Raw genomic sequence first — 21,188 nt, forward strand, 5'->3', positions numbered from 1 at the left:
TGGATGTGGTACTGAGCTACTGCTGCGTAAACTGCTTATCACAAATCAAACCACAGCAATTAAAAAAGTTTAGCAACAAGGTTTAAATATATTAAAAAATGAACACTCACAGTCTCTTTTCAGCATCACAAAATGGGCAGAAAGTCACACCACACTGGAAATGACCTTTGCTTAACTGGCTATAGATGTTACAAATTTAATTGACACAGTTCCTGTATAATCTCTACTGTATATTTACTAGCCCTATATAGTGAAAATGTTCTATGTTAGACCATTCACCATGACACAGACTTTTAGGATGCTGATACCAGGTAAATTGAGACTCTTAGACTGCTTGCATTAAAACATGCATCAGATTGTGTAAGAAATATTCTGATATGGATTCATTTGTGTCTTTTAAATCATATCTACCCAGAGTTCAGCTTTAAGGACGCCACTGGTGTTCTCAATGTCTAATTTGATTCTAATACATCAATTTGACGATAAAAACACACAACTTTAGGCAACTAGAACTTATATAGGTCAATAAAAGAAGAACATACAATAGACCATAGCTCACCTTTTAAAATTTACATTTTATGTACCTACATTTAGCACACAGCTGCAATGACACATAAAGATAAGACTGCACTTACCAGACTGGTAAATGACCTTTTTATGAAAAAGAAAAACATTCTAAGAGTAATAATCTTCTTTGTCAAAATTTGTTTGAAAATTGTGTAAAAATACAAAACTAACCATCGTGGTAAGGGACTGCGCATTGTAAATGTATATATCAATAAAAAAAATAAATTCATCTAAACAATTATTTACTAAAAGCGGTATATTTTTAATGCTCTGATTCCATGTTTGTGGAAAGCTAATCAATGAAATCAGTACAGAAGTAAATGAGTTTTTTGACAGCTACTGTATTTAGGTTATGTGAACTCCAATCAAGCAGCGGGACAATGGATGGCCAGTAGGACAGAAGTGGTATGCTGCCTGTGATGTTTTTGATGGAAGGTTTATAGAATGTGAACTGCCCCTGAAATGGACTACAAAGCCTGAACTCATGTTGCTGACCAAGAATGGTTGATGGAGCTGGTCTTTTGATGTCACTATACATGCTGATTGATCATTATTAATTACACTGCACCCAGCACTCTGGTATGTCATGACACAACAGTATGTGTCAGATTTCATGACATGTTTTATGGTCTGTTGTGTTCTGGTTCTCTTTCACAGATCATGGAACCATACAGTTGTATAAATGATCCTGAGTGCATAAATGTGTAAAAAAAAGCGTCAAACTTCCACATTACAATGTAAAAATAAGGAAGACATTGAAATAGAAAAACAGTGGATTCGTCCTTGCACATATACATCACAATACAACTTATATGGCTTCTTAGAGGCCTTGATCTCCTTCTCAACAAAGTCCAATTTTTTACAGGTATCTACAGAAAACAAAGGACTGCTAAGCATGCATACATAATAAGACATAATAATTCTCTGTCACTTTCCTAAATGTAAAAGTTAAATCTTTTCACTGTTCTAGTCTATAAAGAATGGCAGAAGGTCTGTTCTGCTCATACCTCCAGTGCCAGATTAATAGGTATAAATTAATGGCTAAAGACAAAAGTTTCCAAGCTGTCCAACTGCTTATTACCCCGTCAGCTTAATCCCCACTCTACTTTACTTTTTACTTGACTTTATATTACAGTGTTCATCCTAGAAAGTTTTCTTCAGCTGGGTGGGTGGAAGCTGTAGCCAGATGGTCAAAAACGCTAAAACCGACCTGCTATGAGACTGAAAATGCAAAAAAATGTACTTTAAGCGTACTATAAATTTAGTATAAATGAAGTATAGCTATACCCAGCAGAAATGACAGGCTGCTAACTCTGACTGACATCTAACTCCACAAAAAGCCCAGCTTGAGCCCCTGTCTGATGACAGCTGGGTGGTTACTGAATAATAACGTGTTGTGCGCCAAGCTAAAAGGGGTTGGGGAGAACACTGTATTATCTCAGACTACAACCTAATCATTATGAAGCCCAAAGATTGGTACTTTTCTCATTTCTACTTTTTTAATTGGATGATGAGCACTAATCTTTCTTTCCCATTTCACAGTCTGCCAGGAACCACCTCAATTCTATTTTATAACATTTAAAAGGAGGAATACCACACTTGGTAATTGGATGGGTGCCTTTGTGTGGTGATCAATCATCTGTAACTCACTTTATTCATTTAGATGTCACTGCTTACACAAAATGATTTTGCACTCAAACCAACTGTACATGCAAATATTGGGTACTACATATCTGACCTAGTATATTCCATCACATGAATGGCACATTAGGTGGTTGGTTTCCTATTACCAAAGCAGGTCAAATAAATCTCAAAAGACAGGACAAATTCTTTTTTTTTAAAAAAAAAACCTAATGAAAACAATTTAAATGTACAAATATTTTTTTATTTTATAAATATAACACAGAACACTTGCAGAGCTTTCATTTATTTTCCCATCCAGCGCCCTGACCCAGTCATGCTACAGCTGGCTCTTGTCTTAAAGGTTTTGGCTCTGACCTCATTCTGTACAATACAGGAGCAGTGGTTCTAAATTGTGCAGGAGGTCACAAATGTTCTTCAACACTACAAAACAGAAGTGAGCCCTGTCTTCCAGGGAAGTGAGGAATGAAATAAGTGTACTCTTAGGTATATGCCCCTAGGCACAATCAGCAGGTAACCTCTGCAGAAGATAGGACCACCGACAAGAATAAATGTTGCTTTTCTCTGGAGTTCAACTTTAAAACCCAGCTCAAACCAATATTATGGTGTGAAAAAGTTAGAATTTCTGCCAGCTTTTGTCAGCTGTTAACGAGATCCTCCTTAGTCTATCACAGAATGTTAAACAGATATCCACAAAACAGGAAGACACAGGCAGCATAAGTGTAAAAAAAGTTCTAATGCATCTCCAAACAACTAATAAAAGACTGGCCATTGGATCAGAAAGAAAGGAGCAATTTTAATAACCAGGGTGTGGTTCTAACCCTTCCTTCTTTCCAAGGCAAACAAAATATTTAGTTGTGCAATAATCTCTCTCCAGTTAAATAAAATGAAAAAATGTAACTGAAGCTTCATTATATTACATTAAACTACAAAAGGTGTGACACTGCATTGTAGACAAATGTCATTTCCAATAGGAAAACCTTTGAAAGAAACGGGTTAGACAATTTAAATGTGTTTTTGGTTTCACATTACAGAATTTTGGGGCTTGCTAGTCATTTAACACAGTTTCAGTACCAAAGCAAATAGCACTATTCCCATCCTAATTCCATTTTGCATGGATTTACAATGGAATTTCCTCCAAGACTTATTTCATGACTCAGACTAACGTTCTGGGTGTGTCACTGAATAGCTGTTATTTGATTCCAAAGGAATAACAGATGTGGCCCAGGACTGCACTTTTATACACCCTCCAGAGTGAAATATGACTAGGTCCTAAGACACATCATGTATTGTTTTTTAGTAATTAAAGGACCAGCAGCTCAAATACGTTTCAGATAGATAGTTAGATAGATAGATAGACAGACAGACAGGGATTTTATATTACTGGGACATTATAGTTAACATAGGTCTAATATGCACTTCACATTTAATGTGCCCTAAGCAGATCAAAATGCTGCAGGTCCTACTTAGATTTATATCATGAAATAAAACTTCAGCTGACAGCAGTAGTGTGCGCTGCATTCATACACTGACCACATGCACAGTATTCTTGTGTGATTCATTCAAACACTGTCTGTAACATTTGTGCTTTGTAGTGATTCATATCAAACCAAATAACATTTAAACATTTCTCTATGACCATGTACTGATCAATCCTTCATCCACACAGAGAAAATATTCAGCATATTTGCATCATTCTAAGATGCTGGGTGAGTTGAGAAGAAAACACTAAAAGTGAGCAAAAATTGTCAGATGTGTCTACCTGTTCATCCTATAACAGAACTGCGGTATAATCTGCTCTGTGGTCAGTCCATTAAGAAAAACTTTATTTTAATAAAATGTACATACAAATGATACAGAACCATTGCCTGTTCTATAAAAATAAATCTCTCAATCCCTCTCTATATATATCTCTATATATATATATATATATATATATAGATTTAAAGTAATTAAAATTGAATCCGACCCCAATCCCCATGGAGGACCTAAGCCAGTCTTATTCACCCTACTTCATGCTCCTACAGCATCTTAGTAAAATAAACAGGCACTCCTACCAGTAGTCATGTCCATTGAATGATATGACTACAAGTTCTGCACTGCATGACAATGTTGATGAAGACTAGACCAGCTTGTAATAGTAATTTAGAAGACTGTGGAACTGTTAAGTAAGGTGAGCATTGACACATGTAGAAATAGAAAACAATGGATTTGTCATTAGCAAGTATAGGAGATCAAAATATTTTTAATGTGCCCAAACTTGAAGCTTTAACTTTTCTTGCACATCAATGTACACTTTATAATGTTAATATAAAAGAAATATGCTGTAAATAACTTACTTGCAGAAACTGGAAAATGTAGGATTAGGTTTTACAAGCAGTCTTCAGTGTATTTCATAGCTGGAGCAGATATTATATTTCTTTTATGGCATATCTTGATGGATGGATAAAATAAACAAAACTGAAAATAAACACCAACAGAAAAAAAAGAAAAATGGCGGAAAGGGTTACAGGACAAAAAAGAGGGTGAAAAGGAAGACGAGCTTAAATATAGTTGTGTAGGAAAGAGAAGAAAATAATACTAGGATGAGGATAAGTAAAATAATAGGCTGGAACATCTGGGAAGGTAAATACAGAGACAGAAAGATTTATTCACTTACAGTGCAGTAACACATTGTACATTAACAAAGTAACAACATTGCATGAGAACTGCTCAAGTCAGATACTGCAGACAAAAAACACAGTCACCATGTATTAATATTATCCTGCACAGGATGTTCTGTGATAATCCTGGAATACTTTCTGAGATGCTTGTTTTATTGTAGATATAAAACAGATCCTATCAGGACGTCAACGGCCAATGCTTTTTTTTTTATAGGATAACCGAAGAGAGACATTTATCAGATTTTTTTTCTGTTGTGCAGTGTGTCTACACCAGAAAGATTCCCACTTCTTGTTCCTGTGACCATTGTTAATGAAATAGAAAGTATCAGGGATTTCCACAATGGGAATGGAGATGGTGATACAACCCATACAGAATCCCTAACCCTTAATGTAAAAGGTAAACTTTTTTTTTTAGATTTAGATAGATGGTGAGGGGTTAAAATTCTATTGCAGTCTATGTCACCCATGGGGAGATTCATTCTCCTAAATGTGCAGATCACCAGGGTCACTAGGCTTGCTTTGTGCCATATCCTAAGACTGTTTCCACAATTTCTTTAGTGTTCAGAAAATCAGAAGCTAGTATATGGGAAAAGCCCAATAAGCAGGTTACATTCAAATTGTACAATCTCCTTTAAGCCGCGTACACACTTCCAATTATAGTCATTGGAAAGGATCTTTCACAATCCTTTCCAACGACTAGCACTGCACAATGCATGAACGAGTGCTGTAGATACAGCACCTTGCTGCTCTAAGGAGAGGGGAGTTAGAGAACGATAGGGCGGCACCCCGCTGCGCGCTCACCCCCTTCCCTTGCATTACGATGGTTCGTCGTTCATCATCTGTGGATCCGGCAGTTTGGTCGTTCGGATGATGAACGACGTGCGCTGTACACGCTTCAGATTCTCGTCCGATATCGGCCCTGTGACGATTATCGGGCGAGAACCATTGGACGTGTGTACGTAGCTTTAGATTTGCCAATAAGTATGTAGTGCAAGGTCCCTTCTGATGGTATGCATAGTTAGGTCACCATAAGGTAATTAGGTAATTAGGTTACCATATGGAAATTACATATTTAGTATATCTAAAATTGATTGTGCACCGATTGTGTGGTTCAGATTGGAATGTATGCAATGAACTTGATTCAATCCTACAATGTAATTTGAGTTCCAATCTATGAAATATACAGACCTATTTATTCTACCCAATCAATTTGTATTCAGTAAAGTCAATAAACTACATACTTGTTGATAGATCTAAAGGAGATCATACAATCAATCTGTAATGTGTGGTTCTCATGCATCCTAGGCTGCCTGTATGACTGTTTGCCAGACGAGCTGTATCTGTAATGTCAGTGCTGAGAGGAAGTCAGCTTAGCCAGATGTTATTCAAGCTAGCAGAACTATAGAAGAAGCATCAATATACTGTAAATTATTAATGCCATCATATAGCTTCAAACTCTGCCTTACTTGGTGGGACTGTCCTTTCCCTGAAGATGAATCTCTCTAATAGGGACGTCAATAAATAATAATGAACAAGGTCACCAATAAAACACTGACAGTTGTAAACCCTCACCATACCAAATAAAATGATATATTGGTTTTATATCAAGTTGTTAGATCTTACATCTAAATATCATATGTATGTAATAAATGGTTCAGTTTTTGTCTCTGAAAGTCAGGTATAGTTAACATAAAATCAGCGGCATATGGACAATCTCTGACTTACTCTTTCATAACATCTTCATAGAGCATGTCCTTTCACCATATATCTAATAGGCTTACCTGTTATGTAACTACAGTCTCATGACCAGCCTGACAGATCAGATGAAAATGAATCTTTAATCATTGTACAAATAAACCACATTTCTAATCTCTTGGCTGCTAGTAATTTCTAGTCTTTAATGGTTTGTTGTCAGCATAGTCAGTTTATTTGGCCTAGGGCAAGGTGACAATGGTGAGATATTCTCCTTACAGAATCAGGAACCCCCAATTCAAAACTATATACAGTCATGTGAAAATGTCTGCACAATCCATAGAAACTGTAGACTGTTTCAACATAATTAAACAGGCAAATATTAGGATTTTAATTTAAAAAGTGTTAACATATTAAGGTGATACTGGAACAAATGACACAGAATATTCACCAACACATTCATTCTCAACATTATTTCCAGTACATACTTTACTATTTACTGTGGTTTAATCATTGCCTGCTAAAGAACTCCCTCAAAAAGATGGTTGTGGATGTCTAAGAGCCTTGCCAGGAATTTTAAACATTGCCAAATTCCTCAAAATTAATCATTCCACTTTAAATAAAATAATTTGCAAGCACAGATTTCAAATGTATCTAAAACAAGCAGTATATGATATACAGCTGACAATCTCTTGCAAAATTAACTTTTCAAGAAATCCAGATTTTAAATATTGGATCTGCAGGTAGTTTGGTGTTGCTTTAGGGCCTGGGTAGCTTGCAGTCTTTAAATAAACCACATATTCTTATCAGTCTTATCAGTATGTGCTCAATTAAACTGGAAGGCCATATCAAAGCTGAATCTATCTTTGAAAATGACAATGATCTGAAGCATGCTAGCTAATCCACAAATAGTTCAAATGGGACAAATGGGGGGTAATGAACAGGCCTATTTAAAGACCTGATGTGAATCTCAATGAAATGGTGTGGGTAAATAATAAAATGGGGAAACATGAAAGGTAACGCACAAACACTGCACCACCGCAAGATTGCAAAACGCATGACGCACATGGTCATACCATGTGAGTCAATATCAGAGACCAGTGGACAGTATGCAAAACGCCTACAACATTTCTCGTGTGTGTGTGGGGGGGGATTGTAAAAGAAGCATCTGAGGCAAGGGTGTACTTACTTTTACCAACCAACATCATGACATCTTTTAATGCTTTTGTTGAAAATTTAAAGGCATGCATTTCTTGTCATCTTATTTAAGTTTTCATCTTTAACTGTAGGCACTTTTTAAATCAAGATATTTGCCTGATATAAAAAAAAGTCAGCAGTTAACACACTCCCTCTCCATATATATTTACGAACACTTAAGGGCTCAATTTATAAATGTTTTGCTCCTCAGTTCGCTAATAAAATTTTAATCCTTCCTATTCATTTCCTATTGTGAAAGCTGTGCACTTTTGAAGATTGGCCACTAGATGGCAGAATGAACCATTCTTTTATTAAGAGACCTGTAGAAAACTACAACCATAGAATTCACCACCAGATAATTTTCAGAGAATTCAGCTGGGGGAATAATTACCTTGTAATTTTTTGAGATAACCACTATTAAAGCTATCCGAATTAGTTTTTCTAACCTACAATGAAACTATCTCCCTCTCATAAGAAAAACCCTTTCTAGCTATAGTGCATATGAAAAACTGATTTTTTAATGATGGAGAATTAGAGTGCTTAAGAGAAGATCTGGCTTGATCTGTCTAGTAATGTAGATATTTATTTTGTGCCTTCAAAATAGGTAGCTAGCACATACTTTTATTACTCAGTACCTACCCCAGTATTTCCCCTATGCATAAATAAAACCTGTCATGACTTTGTTGAGTTCCCTTAAATCTGAAGCAAAGTCAAGACACAGCAGAAAGAAGCCAGTTTTTTTGACAATATTAATATATTCCTAATGCACCGAGAAACAATGGTAAAGAATATTAGTTTAGGTAAACAATGCTAAAAGGCTAAATTGTTTGTAGGTCAATCTTTTGTAGCAAAAATCCTAATTAAATTACCTCTGAAAGCATATTAAAATCATTTTACATCCAATTGTGAATATATTCCACCCAATAACACATACCTGGCTAACTGAAAGAGGATCATCAGCACTTCTGTCCTCAGACGACTTTGGGACTTCTAGACGATCAATGAATGTCTGAAGTTCTTTCCTGAAAGCCTTCATCTGTGCATTGATCCGATAAAGTAATTCATGTTCTCGTATTCTGCTACCTTCATCTTCCTCATCCATTAGTCCAAACAAGTCACCATTGGCCACATATATCCTGGCTTCAGTGATTATAGTGCTTGTATCTGAGATAAGCCGGTCAATTGTCTTGCCCAGTCTTTCAGCCTCAGACCGAATATCTTTCATTTGCTGCCTCTCAGCAAAATTCTTCTGCCAGACACCAGTAGGAGGATAAAAAGATCTAGTTGGAGTAAGACAACGGATATTGCGCACCTCCTCTGAGTCACTTTCACCACCAATGGGACCTTCTCGTTTTCTGTGTGGAGGGCGAGAATCATCATCGCTTTCCTTTTTTCCAGCGTCGCTTTCGGCGTCACTTTCTCTTGGACTTCCTCGGATGCCCAGGTGGGAAGCAAGGTCATAGCGCTGCATGTTAGACATGAGAACTCTGTTTTCATACTGGAGTTGCATGACTTTCCCACTCAGCTCATTGATCTGCAAGCGTGCCATTTTCAACTCCTCCTGTAAGGCTTCTGTCTTGACATTGTCATTGTGTCGCGAACTTTCATGAGTGCCAGACTTAAATTTATACTTGTTCATTTCTGTAGTGAGTCGTTTGTTCTGCTCTTCTAAGTCACTAAGGTTACGTCGTAAAAGTTCAGCTTCATCTTCAACCAACTGCAAGTGCTGCCGCAGCTCTGATACCGATTCACTTTGCTCCCGTGGAAGAGAGTTAGATGTGCTGGAGTAGTCATCTCCCCTCAAGTCATCTAGCTCTGCCTTCAGGCCTCTATTTTCCACCTCTAGCTCCACTATCTTCCTTCCAAGTATATTAGCTTCCTCTTCAACTAAACGCAACCGAAGTTTTAGTTCTGCCTCTCTTGTTGTAGGGGGTCCACTAGCTTCTCCTTTTGGTAAAGGGCTATCGAGATCTCCATAAAATGATCTGTACTTCTGCAGTTCATGCTCGAGTCTGTCTTTCTCCTTATCAATCTTCGCCATTTTCTTTCTCATTAACATTGCTTCCTCTTTGACAAACTGTAGCTGGCATTTCAAATCCTCATTGTCCTCCTTATTACAAGACAAAACCAAGAAATGAAAATGTTAGCATACAAACAGTAACTATACAATAAAACATCTCCAAGTGTCTCATTATTCCTACTTTAGGATCAGGGCCACGTTAGGTTCAGGGCCCTAGACAAGGTAGCAGCTTTAGACCCCTTTTCAGCCACATTACCCCACCCGGTATACATATACCAGTGTTATACCAGCAAAGCAATACTTTTTTGAGATACAGTCTGTTCTTTATTGCTTTAGGCTACATTCACCTTTTTGTAGTAAAACATGTTTTTAGCAGGTTTTTGGCTGAAACTTTGACTTTAATGCAGTTTAGGTATGTCAGAATGAGTAGAAAACAGAAAGTATGTTCCAAGGCTGTGACTAAAACATAATGAAAGTAGACACAGCCAGGCATTTAGCATTTTCAGATGGAGGTCTGCAATACTGCCAATTTGTTGTATCTTGATATACATATAAATCTATAAAACAGGTAATCAGACATTGCCTCAAGGGAATCTTCCAAGTCCACTTGTTTCAATGTCAGTAATTGAATCCCACCAGGAAATGTCAGACTTCTTGCTTTAAAAAAATATATCCCAAAATGTGTGCGTAACTAGTTTACAAAAAAGTTAAAAACTAAGGCAAAAAAAAATACTGGGTTCTTTTCATTTTAAACATTGTCTTACTATAGTTCACTATAGGGGTTTGAGATCTTAAATACCAGCCATGTACTTATAGGATAATTTAAAAAGGAATGTATTAATGTGACAATAAACTTTCCTCACCCAACCATTTTATAACTAAGGGTTTTCTGGCGTCTTCTCTTCTTTAAAAAGAACCTTTAAGCAAAAAAATGTTTTTCACTTTTTTGCTGCTTTCTGATGACTCATTTTTGCACCTTGCCTCTTTCTGTACTTTGCATGGCTTTATATTTACTTATTTTTACCAGTTTGTTGCTCTGCTGTTTTCACCTTTCCCTTTCTACCATTTCTCTTTTTGTGCTGTGATTGGAATATACCTGGTATAGTTATTAGTTATATACCAAGGTTTATTTGTATATATTAGATTATTTATCAACAGGGGGAAAACAACGTTTCTTAAATGGCAGTACCCCTGGAAGCTCCAAAACCATTACCAAAATTGCCAAATACTAACATATGAACTATCTAGCATATGTAACTAATGAAATGCTGGTATGAGAAACAGAACATAACTGCTGGAATTATAACAAAACCCCACAACTGTTTTCTAATTTATAGTAGCATCAAGCATTCCTCTCTTAATGAGAATCTGTCATTTGACCCATTCTGGGACAGGTTTTTCTTAAAATGTCTACAAAACACCATTAAATATACCTCTGTTGGTGTCTGTAGAGTCTTCTTTTCTGATTTTTGTGCATCTTTGCTTCCTCTTCTCTTCAGAGACAACTGAAAAAAAACAAAAAACAAAACTTAAAATTGACAACATTTTTTATAATGTAATTTGTTATCCAGAAAACTCCAGATACATTGGATGATAACAAGACATTACCTAACCATATGAAGATAGCTTTAGGGCTTTATTTAAAAATGATACTCATATTCATGCTATGTAGAAGGAGGTGCAGGCAGGTGCACTCATCTGATCAATTCATTCTCTTAGATGTTTACCTAGTGATTTCTTTAAATGCTCACAAAGGGTCCATTCCTAAGCCATGTTTGCCAGACTGAATGCCAATTATTTCAATTCAATAATGATCTTCACACAAGGTAATGCTACCACACCCAGCTGTTGGATGGTTTGTATCAAAAGAGGAATAGACTGCAGAGAGGGAGACATAATCCTGCCCCTATACAAAGCATTGGTCAGATCACATCTGGAATATGCAAGCCAGTTTTGGGTATCAGTTCACAAAAAGGACATTATGGAATTGGAGAGAGTGCAGAGAAGGGCAACTAAACTAATAAAAGGAATGGAGGATCTCAGCTATGAGGAGAGATTAGCTGAAATGAACCTATTCTCCCTTGAGAAGAGACATTTAAGGGGGGATATGATCACCCTGTATAAATATATAAATGGTCCATATAGAGAACTCTCTTCCCAATTATTCACTTTGAGATCATTACAAAGAACAAAAGGGCACTCTTTGCATCTGGAGGAAAAGAAGTTTAAACTCCAGATAAGGAAGGGATTCTTCACTGTAAGGTCTGTGAAAATGTGGAATCGGCTCCCTCAAGAAGTAGTTTCAGCAACTACTAGAGATTGCTGGATGCTTTTCTAGAAGCACAGAATATAATTTGGTATTAAGGATTTAAAGTAAAAATAACAGTGACTGTTCATCCAGGGAACATCCGATTGCCTCATGGAATCAGGAAGGAATTTTTTTCCCTGTTGAAGCAAATTGTACCAGGGTTTTTTTGCCTTCCTGAGATGTAAATCTCTGTCAGATCTACTCTTACAAGTGCAAAATGAAAAATCTACTCTGCGTCCCAAATTACACAGATTGGCAATATCAATAGCGAACTTTAAATCATTTGTTATGTACAAATTAGAAATAGGCTGAAGGAGAAGCCTTCATATGTGGTTTCTTCACTGTGATATTTTTTAACAGGTGATACATGACAGGACCATTACTAATATTTAAGTAAGATGTACGCATTAATTTATGCATACATGATATTTCTTTGTATTACTAACCTTTTTTTCATCACCATTGACCTAAATTGGCATGAAGGCAGCTGTGGGCTACCTTACAGTGCTACAACACATTGGTACTAAGCTGCCTGTGGGGTTGGCTTCGGACTAGCATATTCTCTATAAACCAGCTTGATCAGACCCCCCACCCCCTCTCCCTTATTTGTCTTCTATTGTAAAAGTAGTTGCAGTGTGGGAGGCTGTCAAACCAATTTGCAGACTATACACTGCAGTTATATTACTGCTGTCAGGACACATTGCTTATATTATGTTTACAAAGTTTCCTGATGCTGAACTGGCATGAATCAAGTTTATTGTCTGTAATGAGCCCGACATATTCAGCTTCATCTAATTATTATTATTATTATTATTATTAATAAACAGGATTTATTTAGCCCCAACATATTACGCAGCGCTGTACATTAAATAGGGGTTGCAAATGACAGACTAATACAGATAGTGATACAGGAGGAGAGGACCCTGCCCCGAGGAGCTTACAATCTAATAAAATAGGTTTTACAGGTAATGAATGTATTGCCCTACAGCAACCACTCTGGTCCAGACTTTGATTTTGCATCTTTGATTCTCCAGGTTTTATTATCATTCGTTGCTGCAGGATAGAACAGACTGCTCTTATTAAAGTGTAAAGTTTTCAGTATAGTGAGGAAGTTTCACATGGTACATTGTTGGGTGGATTTCTGCTCACTTATAGTCCAAGCAGCAGTGGTCACTAAAACAGGAGGTGAAAAATATCCAGGATGTTGCAAATGTCACAGGAAGAGAAGGTGTGAGTAAATGTTTTGGCTACAGTTTAAAAAGTAAATCTTGTTGCCATTGTTGAAGTTTGCAGCACCAGCAAAAACTCTAACTACTATCTAGAGAATTTCCCTATGATGTAGTGCAACAGGATGACAGTAGTTAGCAACTAAACAGACACTATTACTACATGTGTTATTATCTATGTAAGTCTGGAGCAATCATTTTTTAAAAATCCTTCCAACAACATAAACAGAAAGATCTGTGCTTTAGTACAGTTTATGCTGTATTTTTGCCTTCTGACACCATATCTGCACCTACAATTGATGTGAGAGCTGGTGTGGTGTCATCACCTTTGTGTAAACCTGTCCATTGACAAAATGTATGAATTATCTGGAGAGAGAAGACACCAGAGTTTGTGTCAGTCATAGTTACAGCACTTATGTCAGATAGGGCAGATGTACACCACCAGCTGTTGTAACACACCAAATTATCAGGTGATTGTTGGAAGACACTGTACAGTAAATACTTAGTAACACATGTACATATATGTTGGTAAACCATAGTGCCTTGAGTTTATGGTTAAGCTAAGTTCAGAGCATTCCTGTGCAGCTCGCAGCAGGTGGCACCCCTGCCCGTCATTTAGCATGGCGCACCACTGCACTAGTTCTTAAAGAATCAGTTCTTGCACATCTGGCAGCAGTAAGTGGTACTATTTGCTCACTGCCACTCCCATTCTTTTGGGCTGCCGCAGGTGAAATGCTACATGTAACTTCCCAACTAAGATAGCGGTTCAGTGGAGCAAATGAATGGTAACCACACTGCAAACTCATCACCAGTCTGAACATAGCCAGGGATATGTCTTATGATCTACTAACATCTGGTGGGATTATGATAAATTATACAAAACATAATAGGAACAGGAAGTAAAAAGGTGCTGAGGGGTAGAAAGAGTAAGGAGGGATGAGGCAGAAAGAAAAAGACATGATTTTTATTTTTATAGGAAAACAGGTTAAGTGGTTTAGGTACTAATGTTGGCATTACAGAGATTAGCACCAACAATTTAAAAAATTGATATATTTGTTAAATTGTTTCATAGGTTAAGAACAGATATGATCTTCATCCTAAACCCCGGAGGACTTATAACTTATAAGTTTGAAAGGATTTTAGGTAGCCCTAAAAGGGAAAAATATGTAGCTTCCATTAAATCGATGTTATATGTTATTTTATGGAATACAAAATTAATTTTGTCACATGGTTAACCAACATCTACTCTCTGTACGGAATGATCCATTTTATGACCCTGATCCGTCTAGAGCCATTGATAATATGATATAAGCTGATGAAAGACCTTGAGCATTAGTTTGGTATTATGTATTAGAAGACACACTCACCTCCTTGAGTTTATCAAGTTCATTCTGTAGAGCTTGCTTAGCTATGTCAACTTCAATGAGCTGCTGGCGTAGCTTTTCATTCTCTTCCTCTGTTTTAGTCCGCTTCTCTTCCACATTTTCCAGCTCATGGTGAAGTCTAACTGATACATCCTTGGCTACCTACAAAGACAGGTGTAAACATTTTTTTAGAAATATGCTGTAAAATTATAAGAAACATTACCACTGCAGGTTATTAATACATTGTAAAAACCGCTGCTGCACACTTACTGGTTGAAACCCCAGAATAGCTTCTAGTCTGCTGCATCAATGAAGACTGTACGAATAATGATGATAAACCAGTCCAGATGGTCCAGTCATCAGTGAATAATAAATGGAAAGGTTGAGTCATACATACATTGTTGCATTGTATTATTTAAAAAAGATACACATTAGCTCTTGTTGTTTAGGTATATTTCTTCCTATGGGTCTGATTTATTAAAGTTCTCCAAGGGTGGAGAAGAAACACTTTCATCAGTGATCCAGAAAACCTGGAATTGATTTCTTAAAAGTCATTTGTTATTTGTTAACAAAGGTTTTTAATTCTGGACTGCATCATCCAAGTTTACTAATAAAAGTGTATCTTCTCCAGTCTTGGAGAATTTTAATAAATCAGACCCTATGTGTGAGGGTGGGATTTTAAAGGAAACCTGTGCTAAGAAAAATGCATAGGTTGAATTTCATGACTTTTTAGAAACTGATAATTGTCTGACCATCTGTGACTTCAATACTTTGGGGTCGATCCAATCACTGAAAGTGTTGTATATTCATTCTGTGCAAATTGAAATTATGAATGTTCTTGAAAGGTAATACATACAGATAAGTGAATAAGCATTAAGGTAGTGGAAAGGTGATAAAGTGAAACTTTTATTAAAAACAAAATTCACTTACCTTTACTTTTTACCCTTGATCCATGTACACCCCGTGGCCAGCAAATCTTGTGATGTCTAGGCTTCCCTTATCATTCTGAGGCTCACTGTTCTGTCCAACTCCACTATCTTTTTTTTTTTTCAGGCTCATCCTGATGTCTCCCGCTCTCGCACTGCGCAGGTGTGAGATTGGCAGACATGTTTTGCTTCAAACTTATAAAACCATGTGCTGATCACACTAAACATGCATGAGATCAAGGGCTTGTTTTTTTTTTTACTTTATAGGAAAGCCGCTAATGATGCATGCCTGATCCTGGTCATGTGCAGAAGAAGCAGCCTGCTGCCTTCCGGGATTTGCGACGCATGTATCCCAGGAGGCTGTAGGTGTCACCTTCAGTTTTTACTGAAGAGTACTGGGGGGGGGGATTGTGAATAAAATTAAATAAAAACACACACAAACATTCCATTATACAAAAGAGATAGTTACCCTTTTACCTAATGTTAAAATTGTAGGTAGGTCCGCTTGAAGTAGACATGGGTGAATGCACTGAGAAGTGTTCTATAAACAAAGTGTCAATTTTTTGTGAATGTATACGTAATATGCTTTCACTTTGTACTATCATGTGTGAATGTGACCAAGCTTTAAGAAAATACACCATGCACAAGCATGAATGGTCCCTGATACACAAATCAGTTTTAGATTGTTACCATTGTTTATTAGTTATCCCTGGGAGTCTTGTAGTAGGTGAAATCAATTCAAATCCTGGTCTGCATAACTGTTTCCTAAATTTTACAAGCCACATGCCCAGGACGGGATTAAACATACTGACAGATTTGATTTGCTGCTACTGACATAACTTTGTACTTGCAGTTTTATAACAGATGAAAATCACACACATTTAGTCAGGAATAAACATCTGAACTGAAATGTATACCTAACCAGAGCTTACCTTTAGGTCCTGCTCCAGACTACGTAAAAGTTCCCCATCTATCTCCCCGGTCTGGGCGTAGCGCAGCTTCTTGCGCTCTGCCTTGCGGAGGCGGTATTGCAGGATCCTGCAGTTTTTATTGGCCCTCTCAAGCTCATGGCGCATTTCCTGCAGCTGACAAGCATCCTCTTCGAAGAAGGTATCTCTCATCTCATCCATCTCTGTCCTCATCTCATCTATTTCATTCTTTTCACAGGAACAGGGATTGCAGAGCAGAGGGATGGGAGAAGAAAATGAGTGACATTCATATGTGATCCATGGTATAAGCACAGATGTGACAAATCTAATCATCCTATAAATAGTGAAGGTGATTACGGAATCAGTATAAAGGATGATAGTGATAGTATAGAGGATGATAGGGATTGTATAAAGGATGATAGGGATTGTATAAAGGATGATAGGGATTGTATAAAGGATGATAGGGATCGTATAAAGGATTAAGGGATACTACAATTCCCGGAATCACTCCCGTCTCTAGACCAGTGAACTTCCTCAATTTTTTCATTAAATTTCAAGTTTGGCCCTTGACTTGGTCTAAGTTTTTTATTTTGGCCCTCTGTGTATTTGAGTTTGACACCCTTGGTATAGAGGATGATAGGCTTAGTAAAAAAAAGTTGATGGGGATTGTATAAAGGATGAGAGGGATGGTATAATGGATGATTAGAGATAGTATAGCGGATGATGGGGATAGTATAGAGCAGGGGTCGCCAACCGGTGGTCCGCGAGAACATTTTGGTGGTCTGCGGCTCTAGCCGGTGCACCCGAGCGGAGTCAGAAGGACCCTGCTGGGGGGGCGCACCGGCCAGAGCCGGGGACCATGTCCCCCGTACAGATCCCAGGCTCAGGAAAGTGGGCGGGCTGTGTCCCTGGACACGAACCGCCCACTCTCCCATCGTAGGCATAGATCTGCAATGGGGAAGTGGGCGGGTTTATTCCATCATGACCTCACTATGGGGGAGGTTTCTCCCCTTTGAGTGACACCCGGCTCCCCGCGCATGCTCAGTCAGGAGCTGGTAATTTTAGTGGTCTGCAGGACCAGAAAGGTTGGCGATAGTATAAAAGATGATCGGGATAGTATAGAGGATGATAGGGATAGTGTAAAGGATGAGTATAGAGGATGATGGGGATAGTATATAGGATGATGGGGATTGTATAGAGGATGATGGGGACAGTATAGAGGATGATGGGGATTGTATAGAGGATGATAGGGATTGCATAGAAAATGATGGGAATTGTATAGAGGATGATGGGGACAATATAGGGGATGATGGGGATAGTATAGAGGATGATGGGGATTGTATAGAGGAGGATGGGGATTGTATATAGGATTATAGGGAGAGTATAGAGGTTGATGGGGATTGTATATAGGATGATAGAGATTGTATAGAGGATGATGGGGATAGTATAGAGGATGATGGGGATATTATAGGGAGAGTATAGAGGTTGATGGGGATTGTATATAGGATGATAGAGATTGTATAGAGGATGATGGGGATAGTATAGAGGATGATGGGGATTGTATATAGGATGACAGTGTTGGTATATTGGATGACATGGTCCTGGGATCCTAATACCTCAGTATTGCACAGCCATAGACGGGCCATGGGGGAGATGCAGAGCTGCAATGACAGACATGCTCAGGCACTGCAGTGGATGCAGCAGACATGACAGGCCTTCCCCATGACATCACTGCATGCACAGACAATGGCAGCCATGGCACCTCACCTTCAGGCTCTCATTCTCCTCCTTCAGCCACTCCACCTCGTCCTGTAGTTTCTGCATTCCAGCCTTAGCCCCGTCCTGGTCGCCATTATCGCCATTGTCGGGCTCAGCCCCGCCACTGCCTTTGGTGTTGCCATTGGAGCCTGCAGCAGCCAGGCCTTTCTTCAGGTGGAACTGCATGAGTTCAGACTGCAGGCAGCCCTCCTTCCAGTATCCCCCGCCACTGCTCTGCTTTTTGGGGCTTTTCCCCACCGCACCGGGGGATGACTGCGCCCCATCTCCCCCCTTAGGGGGGCTTTTACCTTTCACCTTCACGGTCTTTGGGGATCCGTCCCCTGACTGCTCAGGGGTGGCCACCCTGCTCTGCTCCGTCCTTGCAGGTGATAGGTCGGAGGGCTCTCTATAGGGCCCCTCCAGCTCTCTGGGTGACCCCGGCTCCTCTCCGCCGGCCTCCGCCCTAAATGCTGACACTTCAGCACCACGGAGGCCCTGGACAGTTCCCCGTCCTCTGTACAGCCCTGGATGCGGCTGCTTGGCTGCTCGGCTGCTGGCCTGGTGGGATGCTCGATTGGCCTTCAGCCGCTGTGTCCCTCCGCTCCTGGCTGCGGCCCCCCGCCTGACTGCAGTGTCCCCGGGACCCGATGGTGACGATGCTCGCTGTTGTTTTCTCACAGAAATGCTGCCCTCCGGATACAGGCGAGGCTCAGCTGCAGCACCGACACATGCAACAGCGCCACCCTCTGGCCGCATCATCGTCCTGTCTGTGTCTGAGCCTGCCTGTCCTAGTGAGGAGCCATCCATACAGACCAATCCCCACCCTGACCAGTCACAGGGAGGGGGGAGGGGGGATAGAGGGACCTGCCTGCTATGTAATCCCGATGTACATAGATACACAGGTTCTAGTATTCCATCTGTCTCTATCTACCTCTCTTATGGGATGTGTAATTCTGTACTCTCTCGTTCTCTCTCTACATAAATATACAGTTAGGTCCATAAATATTTGGACAGAGACACCTTATTTCTAATTTTAGTTCTGTATATTACCACAATTCATTTTAAATGAAACAACTCAGATGCAGTTGAACTGCAGACATTTAGCTTTAATTCAATGGGTTGAACAAAAAGATTACATAAAAAGTGTGAGGAACTAAAGCCTTTTTTTTTACACAATCACTTCATTTCAGGGGCTCAAAAGTACTTGGACAATTGACTCAAAGTCTATTTCATGGGCTGTGTGGACAATTCCTTCATTATGTCATTATCAATTAAGCAGATTAAAGGCCTGGAGTTGATTTGAGGTTGTATGTGGAAGATTTTGCTGTGAACAGACAACATGCAGTCAAAGGAGCTCTCCATGCAGGTAAAACAAGCAATCCTTAAGCTGCAAAAGCAGAAAAAACCCGAGTAATTGCTACAATATTAGGAGTGGCAAAATCTACAGTTTAGTACATCATGAGAAAGAAACAAAGCACTAGTGAACTCAGCAACGCCAAAAGACCTGGACGTCCACGGAAGACAACAGTGGTGGATGATCGCAGAATCATTTCCATGGTGAAGAGAAACCCTTCACAACAGCCAACCAAGTATATGTATTTATATCCTTCTCTCTCTTTCTCTCTATATAAATATATATATCCTTCTCTCACTCTCTTCCTCTTCCTCTCTCTCTCTCTCTCTCTCTCTATATGGTATATGTATTTATATCCTTCTCTCTCTTTCTCTCTATATAAATATATATATCCTTCTCTCACTCTCTTCCTCCTCTCTCTCTCTCTCTCTCTCTCTATATATATATATATATCCTTTTATATCCTCTTTATATCCTTCTCTGTATATATATCCTTCTCCCTCTATACAAGTCTCTCCATTCACCTCTGATTAGCCCATTGGAATGCATGGGAATTTCAAACATGGGCTTTTAAAGCCTCAGGTTAAACACTGGGGAAAATGTCCGTGTAGACTAAGTAGATATCCCAAATAATGAGTACAGTATCCACATTATAGCATAGAATGTCCTTCATTTCCTTAATGTTGCTTTGTGTTTACAGATCTGTGTAATATATTTAAAAAAGCAACAGATAGGCTTCAGATTAGATAGGGAAGGGAAGAGCACCATAAAACTTTATTTCCTTGTTTCAGTCAGTTATCCTATTTATTGTGGTAAAGGATTATCCAGTGGATCTATTCTATCTTCTGTCCAACCTAACATGTAAATTAGTGGGTATGAAATCAGTATGTACTTGGGAGTGCCAAGAATGTTTCATTTATTAATACTGTCCAGTAGCACTGTCATTTATGATAGAGACAAAATCTCTCATGTGTAAATGGTACAGTCAATACAAGCCCTGAACGGATCTAGCTCTGCTTTATTTAATAAGACTTTAGGAAAAGTGTACCCTAGCTGACCCATCTATGACATTACCAAGTTTTGATTTCAAATGTATATAATAATTTAACATTTTATTGGCATTTACATCATTTAATAGTTATAGAAAACAAATCAATTGTTCGGAACACCATTACCAGCAGTATGCCCTAATAAACCTTTCAAATTATAGACCTGCTAATGTAAGAGGTGAATTTGTAAAACATTTGGTAAATTATACTTTACCATAAATCGGTAAAATAATGTAATGCATTCCCCTTTTACAACTACATCATTACAAACACTCCGTATAATATACTTCTAATGTGGCTATTTCTGAGAGATAAAGAAAGGACAGAAATAAATGCATTAAATGCAATATAGGATCAAGAAGAGTCAAGAAGAGGAAAAGTACATGCAGGGTTTTCTGTATTCTGGACTCTGTGGCTTCTAAAAAAAACTGCCAGATTTTTCTCATCATTTGCTCTTACGGTATCTAGCTGAAGCACTCTGTCTGTGGACAGTA

General features: G+C 38.6%; 1 protein-coding gene across 4 annotated transcripts in view; it reads right to left on the reverse strand.

Moving 5' to 3' along the window:
• Window positions 1-18,604, reverse strand: part of MTCL3 (MTCL family member 3) — a 26,467-nt gene extending 7,863 nt beyond the window's left edge. Inside the window, exons 1-7 of one of the 4 annotated variants that reach the window (XM_072408877.1) lie at window positions 18,301-18,604; window positions 16,537-16,761; window positions 14,682-14,840; window positions 11,214-11,285; window positions 8,695-9,870; window positions 7,753-7,877; window positions 4,548-4,641 (exon numbers count right to left, since the gene is read on the reverse strand). In XM_072408877.1, the coding sequence (XP_072264978.1) occupies window positions 7,860-7,877; window positions 8,695-9,870; window positions 11,214-11,285; window positions 14,682-14,840; window positions 16,537-16,761; window positions 18,301-18,477 (1,827 nt within the window). In that variant the 5' untranslated portion in view covers window positions 18,478-18,604 and the 3' untranslated portion in view covers window positions 4,548-4,641; window positions 7,753-7,859. Of the gene's footprint in view, window positions 1-4,547; window positions 4,826-7,752; window positions 7,878-8,694; window positions 9,871-11,213; window positions 11,286-14,681; window positions 14,841-16,536; window positions 16,762-18,300 lie in introns of those variants that run through there. The other 3 variants (XM_072408878.1, XM_072408876.1, XM_072408875.1) reach the window with 3 other exon arrangements.
• Window positions 18,605-21,188: the final 2,584 nt, after the last annotated feature.

The sequence above is a fragment of the Pyxicephalus adspersus genome, chromosome 4 (genome assembly GCF_032062135.1).
Source record: "Pyxicephalus adspersus chromosome 4, UCB_Pads_2.0, whole genome shotgun sequence".
Classification (NCBI taxonomy): Eukaryota; Metazoa; Chordata; class Amphibia; order Anura; family Pyxicephalidae; genus Pyxicephalus; species Pyxicephalus adspersus.